The sequence below is a fragment of the Ochotona curzoniae genome, unplaced genomic scaffold, assembly GCF_017591425.1.
Source record: "Ochotona curzoniae isolate NIBS_2020 unplaced genomic scaffold, NIBS_Ocur_1.0 contig_2294, whole genome shotgun sequence".
In the NCBI taxonomy this organism is placed as follows: Eukaryota; Metazoa; Chordata; class Mammalia; order Lagomorpha; family Ochotonidae; genus Ochotona; species Ochotona curzoniae.
Window position 1 is genome coordinate 1,044,665 of NW_024465405.1, and position 12,158 is coordinate 1,056,822.

Genomic DNA, 12,158 nt, shown 5'->3' on the forward strand with positions numbered 1-12,158 from the left:
GTCCCTGTTGCGTCTCTTGTCCTGTGTTAGTATTTGTTGCCATTAAAAGACAAATTATGTCATTTTGGAGAAGTATATGTGTGGGAACAGAGGAAATGTAATCCAGTGTTCAGCCTGACATCTTCCAGCTTATGGGAAAGCAGGCTGCCCACCAGGACTTTGGGAAATTTGCAAGCACAGGCTTGATTTCTGGGCTGGTGGCCAGCAGAGACTAGAAAGTAGAAGCCATGATGATGTGTTCAGTGTACAGGTGGAAGACCCGGGTCCAGCTGGAGGGCCCCACGTTCCAGGCTGCTGAGCCAGACAGCTGCTCTAGTGTTCCTCAGGATCAGTTGCCTGAGCTTCTAATAGGACAGCTGGTTTGAGGTGATGTCAGGTAAGCGGAGGGGAATAGGCTGAGCTGGAGTACCGCTCTGTGGAATGCTGGTGAAGCACCTGGGGTTTCCTGCACAGCTCCGGCAGCAGGCTGTGACAAGGATTTAGGTTCTATTGGTCAAGTCCAAGGAACTGTTTTACTTGGGGCTTCCTGGAGTTATAATTTGTCTAAAGTTGAGCTTAATAAATACCACTTCATAAGCTCCGGTTTAGCACCTATTCTGTGACAGCATTTAGAGCCTATATTTTTGTAACATTTTTTTCAAGTCATACTTCCTCCTATGTTTGTATGTTTCACAAACTGAAAGAATTGCACTATATTCTATCTCATTGCCTCATTTGTTTTGTTTGTTTGTTTTTTTCTTTTTTTTTAAATTTTCAGTTGAAGTGGACCAAAAGAGCCATCCAGTGGTACCAGTGAGAGTGATGGCCTTGACAAGAGACTTAGGACAAATGATGTGCCCGGGAGCTTGTGATGCCAGCACTGGGCAGGGGGAGGGAGGGCATGTTGTTTTCGCCCTCAGTGTGTCCAGGCCTGGCCACTACTACATTTTGGAGAGGACAGAGGCTGCAAGTTAACCACTCCCCAGTCACCAGTCTTTCTTTGGTTTCAGCTTGTGCCACCGGAGCTGCCCAGGGCAGGGAGTGCCGTGAGCGGGGAGTGGACGCTGCCTTGAATCTGGAGGGAAGAGGTGACACGGGCAGCAGGAATGAGCCATCCGGACCACAAGCTGAACCTTCGGCCCCTGGGCACCCCTAGAGGTAGCCGAAGGAGCACAGAGTGTTCATATGCAAGTGGAAAACCGGATTCCAGCGGGCTTGGGGGGGTTGGGGGCAGGGCAAGGGGAGATGTATTACAGCACTGAGCAAGATTGTCATTGTTTTGGTGAACCATTAAATGTTCTACTGTACTGTTTATTCTAGAATTAGGTGTGGTTTCTTATTGTCTTAATGCATTGTTACACTTAATACAGCTGTTTCATTTCCTCCGTGAAAATAACATTCTTTAAGTAATTCCTGTTTTTTAAAAAGTTTATAGCTAGGAAAACAAACTGTACCCATTACTCAGACTATGTGCATTGCATGTTGTGCTAATTTAAAACTTGGGTATCATCTGTGTACATGTTATTCCTGTTTCTTTATCCATTTTCTTTCCTTTTTTCTGACTGTTTGAAATCACCATCAGAGATCATTGTAAATAGTAATAATGATACTGCAGAGATGTTTGACCAGCGAAGGAGCTGATTGCTGCCTCCTGTTTCTAGGTGTGTCCTCTGTGGTTAGCCCACGTGGCATTGCTGCTTCCCCAGGTGACAAGAATTCGAAGGTCAAGTGCGCACGAGGGAAGAAGAGCATATTCGAAGCCTACCTGTCCCGTGAAGAAGTTTCCGAAGGCCTGAAGAGAGGGACGCTGATCCAGGTGCTTGGAACTTCCCGGGAGGGCTGTTCCTGGAGGGGTGGGGTCCACAGGGATCCGTGAGCACGGGAACTTTCCCTGGGCTGTATGCTTTGAGAGGGCCAAGGCATCACCTGCAACGGGCTCCTGCCACCCACACCTGCAGGGCACATGCAGACGACCTGCACCACAGGGCGGGGCCAGCAAAGTGCGCTGAGGTGGGCGTGGGATCATTTCCAGGTAGAGTTGCCCGGGTGCTTTATAGGCAGGTATTTGAACTCTTGGTACAGTTTGGATAAGTGAAGGTAAAAGAGGAAGTGCTATGAATGGAGGGATTGGAGTGAGTGCCTGAGGTAGAAATGGAAGTTAGGGTTTGGATGTATGAAACATCGAATAACTCAGTTTGCCGAGGCCTGGGATCCTGATTGATGGAGAAAAGCAGCGGAAGTTGGAAAGGAGGCAGTAAACAGCCACACACAGTATTGGCTGACATCGTCTTACAGTTTACTAACACGTGCGGTAGCTCGGGAGCCAGGCCCAGCTGCAGTTACAGGCGTGCTACGGGGGTGCTGTCTAGGGCAGAGCGAGTGAGTCTGCTCTTCTGCACTGTGAGCTTGCAGCCCAGTGTGGGGAGGCTATCATGTGAATCATGTGAGTAAAATGGCACATGCTCTACGAAAAGGGGCAAGTAGAGTGGCATGAAAGTGAATCCTCTGCCTGAGGCACTGGCATCCCATGTGCGTGCTGGTTCTAGTCTGATCCAGCTCCCTGGTTATGACCTGGCAAAGGAGCAGAGGAAGACTCAAGATCTTGGGTCCCTGCAACCCACGTGGGAGACTCGGAAAAACTCCTGGCTTTGAGTCGGCTCAGCTGTGGCCATCTGGTGGAGGGGGGTCTCTTTCTTCATCTGTGTCTCCTTCTTTCTGTAAAACTGCCATTCAAGTAAAACTGAATAATTCTTTTAAAAAAATGGCAAGTGCCCAAAAAAGAAGGGTGACCAAGGGTATGTGTGAGAATATTAAGGGAGCCTGGTAGAGCATGTTGCTGAGGTTCTGGAGAAGGGATTGAAGGATGGGTGGCAGATCTGAAGGACCTCAGACAACATGAGCCTGGGAAGCAGGATGGAGTAAGGCCACTTAGGTTTCCTTGGGAACGGAATACAAGGCAGGTTGTGGAAGATGAAGCTGGAGAGGCAGGAGGGCCACCTGCTGTCTGATTAGATCTAGTTTTGGGTTGGTAAGTAGAAGCGTTGTTCATCTGAGACCTGGCCTCTGCGTTTCTGTTTTCGGCAGATCCAGCCAACCAGCAGAAGTGTCATATCCCCTTCCTCTTGATCACTTTCCCATATTTACCTGTGGTATGTGGCTAGCAGAGGCTTCCAGATAGAAAAATAGAAACTTGAAAAAAAGATTTATTCATTTATTTATTTGAAAGAGAGACAGAAAAAAAAAAGAAAGACAGAAATTTTCCATTCATTGGTTCATTCTCCAAATGCCCACAGCAGCCGGGACTGGGTCAGGAGCCAGGAGCCAGGAGCCAGGAGCCAGGAACTCCGTCCAGGGATCCTCGTACTTGGGCTGTCTTGCGCTGCCTCCTTGGGTGCATCAGCAGGGAACTGGGTTGGAGGCTGAGTAGCCTTGACTTGAACTGGCATTCTGATATGGGATGCTGGGTATTGCATGTGGTAGCTTATCTACTGTTCCACAATGTTGGCACCTAGAAAACTCTGTTAACAAATGGGCTAGTTTAGGGCCTGGCACAATAGCATAGCCTCTGAAGTCCTTGCCTTGAATGTGCTTGGATCCCATATGGGCGCCGGTTCTAATCCCGGTTGCCCCACTTCCCATCCAGCTCCCTGCTTGTGGCCTGGGAAAGCAGTCAAGGACGGCCCAAAGTTTTGGTACCATGCACCCACGTGGGAGACCCAGAAAAACTCCTGGCTCCTGGCTTTGGTGCAGCACTGGCCGTTGCAGTCACTTGGGGAGTGAACCATCAGATGGAAGATCTTCCTCTCTGTCTTTCCTCTCTGTATATCTGCCTTTCCAATAAAAATAAATAAATCTTAAATAAAAAAAAAAACAACAACTGAGCTGATTTTCCTGATTCTTTTTTTTTTTTTTGATTTGAAAGTAGAGATGCAGTTTTTTTTTTTTTATAATGATAATATATATATATTTTTTTTAATTACATTGCATCATGAGACACAGTTTTACAGGCACTGGGATTCCCCCCTCCCCTCCCCAAAACCCGCTCCCCCCCCCCATGGTGGATTCTTCCATCTTGTTTAGAGCCTTACAATTTTACAATTCTTTGCTGTAGATCAGAAGCAGTCTACTCATATCGATTATTGATTCCTTGATTACTTCACAATATCTTATTGCATGAGATACAGGTTGTTTGGGGTTGAAATAATATTACTGTTTCAGATTGACATCAATTTATAACAACCACATCAACAACAACACTAACAACATCGACAACAAAGTATATCACCCTGAAAAAAAAGTAGCACCACTGAATAGCCAACACATGCATGACAAAAAGAAAACACAGAAGTCTCTCGGGAAAAATGGTACCATCATATACTTCATAAGCACATGATGAATTCTACTAGAGAATAAAGATTATTTGGAAGCAACCAAACTGAAGTAAAAACATCAAAAAACCAGCATAGATTGGACTGTTGGAGTTACCCTTTCCATGTTGGCTTCCTTATATGAGAGAGAATATATGGTATTTGTTCTTTTGTGATTGACTCATTTCACTCAGCATAATGGTTTCTAGTTGGGACCACCTGGTTGTAAATAGAATAATTTTGTTTTTCTTAATAGCTGCATAATATTCAATGGAGTAGATATACCACAGTTTCTTTAACCACTCTTCCTTGGACGCACATCTGGTTTGCTTCCACGTCTTTGCTATTGTAGATTGTGCTGCTATAAATATAGAATTACAGATCCCCTTCTCACAGGCAGATTTCACACCTTTTGGGTATATTCCTAGGAGCGGGATAGCTGGGTCATATGGCAGGTTTATTTGCAATTTTCCCAGCACTCTCCATACTAATTTCCATAGTGGTTGTACTAGCCTACACTCCCACCAGCAGTGAAGGAGGGTACCTTTCTCCCCACATCCACGCCAGCAGGTGTTGTTATTCGAGTTCTGGGTGTAGGCCAGCCTCACTGGAGTTAGGTGGTACCTCAACGTGGTTTTCATTTGTATCTCTCTGATGGCTAAGAGTACTGCAAAGTATCGGCTATTTTTTTTTAAAAAAGTATTGGCTTTTTTTTTCTCTTGTTTTAACGATTACCCTGAATTTCTTTGGCAAGGCTTCTCTTAGGAGATTTCATTATGCATTTGAATGTCCTTGCATTAATCCGTTCATTTGCTCTTCTTCTACAGTCCCTGCACTGCCTGCATGGGTCTTGGCTCTCCTGTGTTTCCTGTTGCCTTGGTACCCCTCCCGTTCTCATTTGCTGCCACAGTCCTCTACAAAGTGCTCCCAGATTCTCCTGTAGTTCTGGGGGCTTCCTGGGGCTTTGCTCCACTGTCTTGAGGTAGCTGTGCTTGCCCTTGATGTCCTTACCTACATGTTACCGTTCTTGAGAGACTTCACTGTCGTTTTCCAAGCCAACTTACTTGTTTACACAGTAAGCCTGCTACCATCGCTTGGCTCTTGGGTTTCCCTTATATAGATCACTTTCTTGGTGACAGGGTTACGTCTTAGTCCTTACGTTAGTCCAGTGCTTGGCGTTGGCCTGATGCTTCATCAGTTTATGTTGAATAAATAGTTTCTCACCGAGTAAAGGATCAAAATACTAAATGTTTAAAATGTATTTATTTGAGAGGTAGAGAGAGGATGAGGATGAGGGAGAGGAAGAAAGGAGACGGAAGAGAGCAAGCGAGAGTGCTCTCCAACTTTAGTTAACTCCCCAAGTGCTTGGGATAACTGGGGCTGGCCGGGTGGAAACTGGAGTCCCAGGAACTCAACACAGCTCTCCCACACGAGTGGCGGGGACCCAACCACATGAACCATCATCTGCTGTCTCCTGGAGTGTGGGAGTTCTGGGTTCCTGCTCCAGCCTGGGCTAGCCCTGGCTGTGGTGGACGTGTAAGGAGTGAACCAACACGTGGAAAATCTCTCTCCATCTTCTTTTGTTTCTTGCCTTTGGGAAAAAAAGGGTGCATATTTATGGGTGCCATGTGATTGTGTATACTGTGTAATGTTCAAATCAGTGTATATATATGTGTGTCTTCAAATATTTGTCATTTCTGTGGTAAAAATGTTCAGAATCCTTTCTTATAGCATTTTTGAAATACAAGGTACATCATTATTTGTAACTGTTATACTGTGAGTTCCCTTTCAATTTCTGCTTTTGGAATGCCTTTGCTGACATTAAAACATAACAAAACAAAAATCTGATTAATGTACCAACCCCACATTCCCAGGAGTTTGTAAGTGATTCCTCCTGGCCTGTGACATCATGAGACTGTAGCCAGGGCCTCCCCCGAGGTCGAGAACAGTTGCTCTTTGCAGATGGGAAGAGGAACGGGTTCCAGATATGAGATCACCACGTGAAATACACAGCACTGTGAATAAGGTTTTCATAGGCAGAGAAACACTCCATCTGCCTTCTGGTGGAAACTTCCTGGGTTCAGACCTGGCTGCACGAGGGGGAAATGCCCAACAAACAGGACATTTTAATGCCATCAGAGAAAATTAAGTGTGTAGGATATACTTAGAAGCATTTGTCAATTTTTGCTTTCAAGCTTAATTATGTTGTGACCTCTTTTTTCTTCTTCTTATCTAGAAAAGAAACCTTTATTGGGAAATATTAAGTTTTTTTCCCCCATGGAAATGGAATAACCTTCTTGTGTTTTGAATACCTTCACTAGTAAGGAAACAGTTCGTTAGTGTTTTACTCTGTGGGAGAAAGAGGAGATCACAGTGACCCAAGACATATTTTTTTTTGTTTTTGTTTTTGAAGCTAACCAGCAGTAATATATGGTTATGTCCATGGAACTGAAGTTTTTTCTTTTTTTTTTTAAAGAAAAATTATTATTATTATTATTATTATTAGAAAGTCAGATTTACACAAAGGAGAAACAGAAAGATCTTCCATCTGCTGGTTTGGAGCTGAGCTGGCCTAAAGCCAGAAGCTTCTTCTGGGTCTCCCACTCTGGTACAGGTTCCCATGGCTTTGGGCCGTCCTCGACTGCTTTCCCAGGTCACAGGCAGGGAGCTGGATGCGGAGTGGAGCAGCCAGAACACGAATAGGTGCCGGTATGGGATTCTAGCAAATGCAAGGTGAGGATTTAGCCACTAGGTTCTTGCAGGGGGCTTGCTTTCTTTTTCTTTTCTTTCCTTCCTTCCTTCCTTCCTTCCTCTCCTCCTCTCTTCCTTTTTTTTTTAAAAATTTTTTAAAAATAGATGATCAGCTACACAGCATAGGCCATTTAGTTTCCATAGATAACAGTATTGGGAGGCTGGTAGAGGGGCTGTTAGGTGGGATGAGTGTGTGGGGTTGACATCAAGAAGACCTGGGCGTGAGGATGGTAGACTGGTGCTTTAAGCCCAGTAAGGATGCTTTGGCCAAATGAGTCCCCAGAGCGACCTAAGACATGTCAGCATGACACCTTCAGGATAGAATAGTCCTGTGAAGTTGTGACTGGACCTCTAAAGAAATCCTGCTTTATGAAGACAGAGGACAGAATGGGTTCCTTTCTAGGACCTTCTGTGTTAGGGATGAGGTCAGCTAGCAGATACTCAAGTGTGAAGAGAGTTGATGCTACAATCAAATGCTTAGTCACTTAGAAGGGAAGAGATGCTGTTCATAATATTAACATCAAGGAATTAGTTTACTAACTTAACAAATACTTCTTGACTGCCTACTAAGTGCCAAGCAGATACCCTGAGTAAGACAAGCAAGTCTAGGAGAGGCAGGCAAGATGACCTGAGAAAAACACAGGCAACTATAGGCTGATCATTGCTAATAGATGAGAAAGGAGAGAGAGTAATTGGGAGGGAGCCACTTTATAGGAGTTGGTTAGGGTGTGGCCTCTATGTGGCAGTTATTTCTGAATGGAGATCCGAAGAGTAAGCATGAGTTAGCCATTTGAAGAATTAGGAAAAGAGTATGGGCAGGGGTATCAGCTAGAATAAGAACTGCAAGAAGATGTGGTGTTTTTTTTTTTTTTTTAAAGTTTATTCATTTGAATGATAGAGCAACAGAAAGAAATTGACAGACATACAGGATTGGCAAGGCTTCGGCCAGGAGCAAGAAATCCATTCAGATCTTCTGTATGGATAGTAGGTTCCAGGTACTTGAGAGCCATTGTCATCAGTTGCCTCCATGATGTGCATTAGCAGAAAGCGTATTGGAAGTGGATGTGGGACTTGATTCTAGGCACCATGATAAGCAGTGGTTTGACCTGCTGCACCACAACACTTGTCCCAGGCTTGAAATTTTGGGGGAATAAAAAGGAAGCCTGTTGGAAATTAGTGAGCAAAGAGGTTATCCTAGGGGATGTATGTGAGAGGCAGCAGTCAAGCCAAGTAGGATCTGAAGGCTGTGTTGGAGAGTTGGATTTTATTCCAAGAATGGTGGGAAGTTACTGACGGGGACTAAGCAGGAGAAGGAAACTGTCTATTCCATGCTTTATTCTAATTTTTAAAAGATCTGTTCATTTTTATGGAAAGGCAGATTTATAGACAGAAGAAGAGGCAGAGAGAAAGATTTTCGATCTGCTGGTTCACTTCCCAAGTAACTGCAACAGCTAGAGCTCAGCCAATCTGAAACTAGGAGCCGGAAGGTTCTTCTTGATCTCCCACCTGAGTCAGGGTCCCATAGTGTTGGGCTGTCCTCGACTGCTTTCCCAGGCCACAAGCAGGTTGTTGGATGGGAAATGGAGCAGCCGGGACATGAACTGGCACCCATGTGGGATCTGAGCACTTGCAAGGCAAGTATTTAGCCACTGAGCCATCACATTGGGTCCTGTCTGTTTCATGCTTTTTAAAAAATCTCTCTAGTTGTCAGGAAATGAATAGATGAATAGGATGGAAGTTAGGAGACCATACAGGAAGCTGTAAAAGTAAATCAGGCAAGAAAATATGGAATTGTGAGCAAGAGTGGTGACAGGGGAGGAGGAGAAAAATGGGCAAATGCAGTGCTGGGATTGACAGGATGTAACTGATTGGTTCGATAAGGGGATGCAAGGAAATGAAGCCAGGATGATGATACCTGTGGTTTTGAATCGAGCATCTGTAAGGTTGATGCTGCCATTGGTCACAATGGGAAGATTGAGGATTGGGTGAGTGTTGATGTTGGGAGGACAAGCAGAGTAGGTGGCATAAATGTGTGAAGAGATCCTGATGATGCTTATGGCCAACAGAAACAGACCACAGTCATTAGGGGCATGGACTCTGGGGCCAAACTGCCCTTGTGACGTGTGTGCCCAGTGTCCGTACCCGCATGAGAAAGCATAGTAATACCTTCTGCAAGGGGGTCCTGGAAGTGAATTCATAGATTAGAAGCTCTTAAAGTGGGGGCATGGCTCACAGTTTGGCAGTGTAAGTGGCACTTGAGCTTGCTTTTATTACTGTAAGCATCTGTTAGTCATCTCAACTTCTTTCCCAGGCTATAAGCAGGGAACTGGAGGGGAAGTGGAGCAGCTGGGAAACCAACTGGTGCCCCTAGGGAATCTTGGTGCTTGCAGAAGAGAATTAGGCAATTGAGCCATCATGCCTGTGCTGATTTGCATATATGAAATTGTGTAGTTTTAAGTAGTTTTGAACATTTTCAGCCAAATAAGGTATGCTTACGATTGCCAAGTATATTGGCCAGTGTGTGCAGTGTGTGTGTGTGTGTGTGTGTGTGTGTGTGTGTGTGTGTGTGTGTGTGAGAGAGAGAGAGAGAGAGAGAGAGAGAGTGTATGTGTGTATGACTATAACAAAATACCCAAGACAGGTCATATATGGAGAAAAGTGATTTATTTAGCTCCGTTTTAAAGATTTGAGGGCATAGTGATTGGATCATCCCAGTTCTCACGAGAGAGTTCTTGGTTACATCATATCATGGCAGGAATATGAGCAGGAGCAACTGATCACATTGTGAGGCAGGAAACCAGAGAGAGAGAGATTGGGAGAGAAGAAAGACATTGCATGGGGTCAGGCTCCGCCCTTTCCCAGGAACCAGCCCCGATCTCGGTGTAATACATAGTTCCCCAGTTGCCATGAGGCTCCTCTACTAGGTCCCATCTCTTAAAGGTCCATACCATCTCCCAGCACCACAACTCTGGGGACCAGGCTTCCAACATCGGACCCTTTGGGTCCAAGTTAGGCTAAGTCCCAGTGTGTGACATTTGTCTAGAGTGCCATTTACATCCCATGTGTAGGCAGAGAAGCTGTATTAGTTGAGGTCATTTGGGGGTGGGGTGGATTACTGATTGAGAAATAAAGAGAAAGGAGATCCAAGGCTGAAGCGTGCAAGGCCATTACGACCAGGTGGCCACCAAAGGGGTGACCTAGGCTGTGTGTTGGAGGTCTTGGTGAAATGAAAGAATTGTTGAATTGGGAATTCTGTCTTCAGTGAGATGGAAGGACAGAAGATTGTGGTCAGAATGTGATTTTTTAATTTGGGAGGTCGTTTGATTTGTGGTGATGCCAGAGTACAGGCTCAGGAAAAGGGAGAGAGTGCCTGAAGGGAACAGAGACAGCCTCGGGTGGCATGGTTATGGATAAAGATGTGAAATCCCAGTATGTCTGTAGGAGTGGGGGTGGAAGTGAGCTACCACTAGAACATTAGTGAATCAGGGCTATGAGCAGAACATTTGAAGATGACAGCACTAGGTAAGTATAGCAGGTGTTATTGACGTGAACTTCCAGGAATATGGAAGTTTTTGAAAGAGAAATAAGAAAATGAAATGTTTAGAGCCATTCTAGGAGAATACTGTTCTGTCCCATTGGGGTCCCTGAAATTGGACATGAGAGAGAAAATAGATTCCCTTGAGAACACTTGAGGGAAGAGACCACATCAGGGGGGAAGCCAGGTTTAATGGAACCAGGAGATACAGGAATGGCTCAGGGAAGCAGGGCAAGAGTGGAAGGATATAGATGCTGCACGGACCAATTCCAGGCCTAGGGAAGGTTGTGGGGGAAGGTGACAGATGGGGAATGGGGTCAGGTTTGGTGGTAGTTGTAGAATGTGTGAGGCAGAGCATCTTCATGGAGTCTCTTGGTTAACAGACCATTCCTTGTGAGGCTGCATGAGCAGCAGGCTGCAGGTGTGGGCACTGGGCATGGCTATCAGACTGCAGGCATGGGCAACAGGCTGCAGGCGCAGTGGGCACAGCCGTCAGGACGCAGGCATGGGTAGTGGGCATGACTGCCAGGCTGCAGGCATGGGTAATGGGCATGGTCGTCAGGCTACAGACGTGGGTAGCAGGCATTGGCCATCAGGCTGCAGGCACAAGCAGTGGATAGTAGGCACAGCTGTCAGGCTGTAGGCACAGGTAGCAGGCACAGCTGTTAGAACACAAGTGTGGGCAGCAGGCTGCAGGGACAGGCAGTGGGCATAGCTGACAGGCTGCAGGAACAGGCAGGGGGCAATAGGCATGGCTGTCAAGCTATAGGTATGAGCCGCAGACATGGACAGCAGGTGTGGCTGTCAGGCTGCAGGCATGAACAGTGGGCACAGTTGTCAGGCTGCAGGCACAGGCAGTGGGCAACAGCACGATCGTCAAGCTGCAGATGTGGGCAGCAGACATTGGCTGTCGGGCTACAGGCATGACTGTGACCCCCCACCGGGTCTACTGGAGTTTTGTCTTAGATGATCTGCACTGTCTGAAGGGCTCTGCTCTTGAGAGTTCTGTGCCTGTCAAATTGACAAATGCTGTTCTGGAACAAGACTTCCGGGCCTCCCAATGTGCTTTTTAAGTATCAGAAAGCCTGAGGTAGAGAATCATGAGTAGAAATCTTTAAGGTTTTTTTTTTTTTCTTTACAATGTTTTTTTCTTTGAAGCAGAGCCTGGGATGCAGAGTTCAGCCTCCTGCTCTTTCCCCTGAGCCTAGCTTTGGCCTCTCAGAGTGCTCTATAATTAAAGTCCCTTTCAAAGCAGGAAATACTCTCATCTCCTTACTTCTTGGTGGGCTAACCTGTCATGGAGCTAGAAAGGATGAAGAGGGGGAAAAAAGGGTGGTGGATATTTGGCCTGCTGGCTAAACCACTCGTGTTGTGTACCGCCTTGCAGGGTCTGAGTCTCGGCTCCGACACCTGATTCCAGGTTGCTTCCCTGGGAAGCAGTGGTGATGTGTCAGGGTGTGGTGATTGTGGGTGTTTAAGGCTGGTAGATGGGTGTTCTTTGTCTCTCTTTCTCACTTTGCCTCTCA

General features: G+C 46.0%; 1 protein-coding gene across 1 annotated transcript in view; it reads left to right on the forward strand.

Moving 5' to 3' along the window:
- DIS3L2 (DIS3 like 3'-5' exoribonuclease 2) overlaps positions 1-12,158 on the forward strand; it is a 332,757-nt gene that overhangs the window by 56,280 nt on the left and 264,319 nt on the right. The window contains exons 3-4 of the mRNA XM_040972300.1: positions 990-1,137; positions 1,641-1,795. Coding sequence (XP_040828234.1) covers positions 1,086-1,137; positions 1,641-1,795 — 207 coding nt within the window. The 5' untranslated portion in view covers positions 990-1,085. The remainder of the gene's footprint in view (positions 1-989; positions 1,138-1,640; positions 1,796-12,158) is intronic.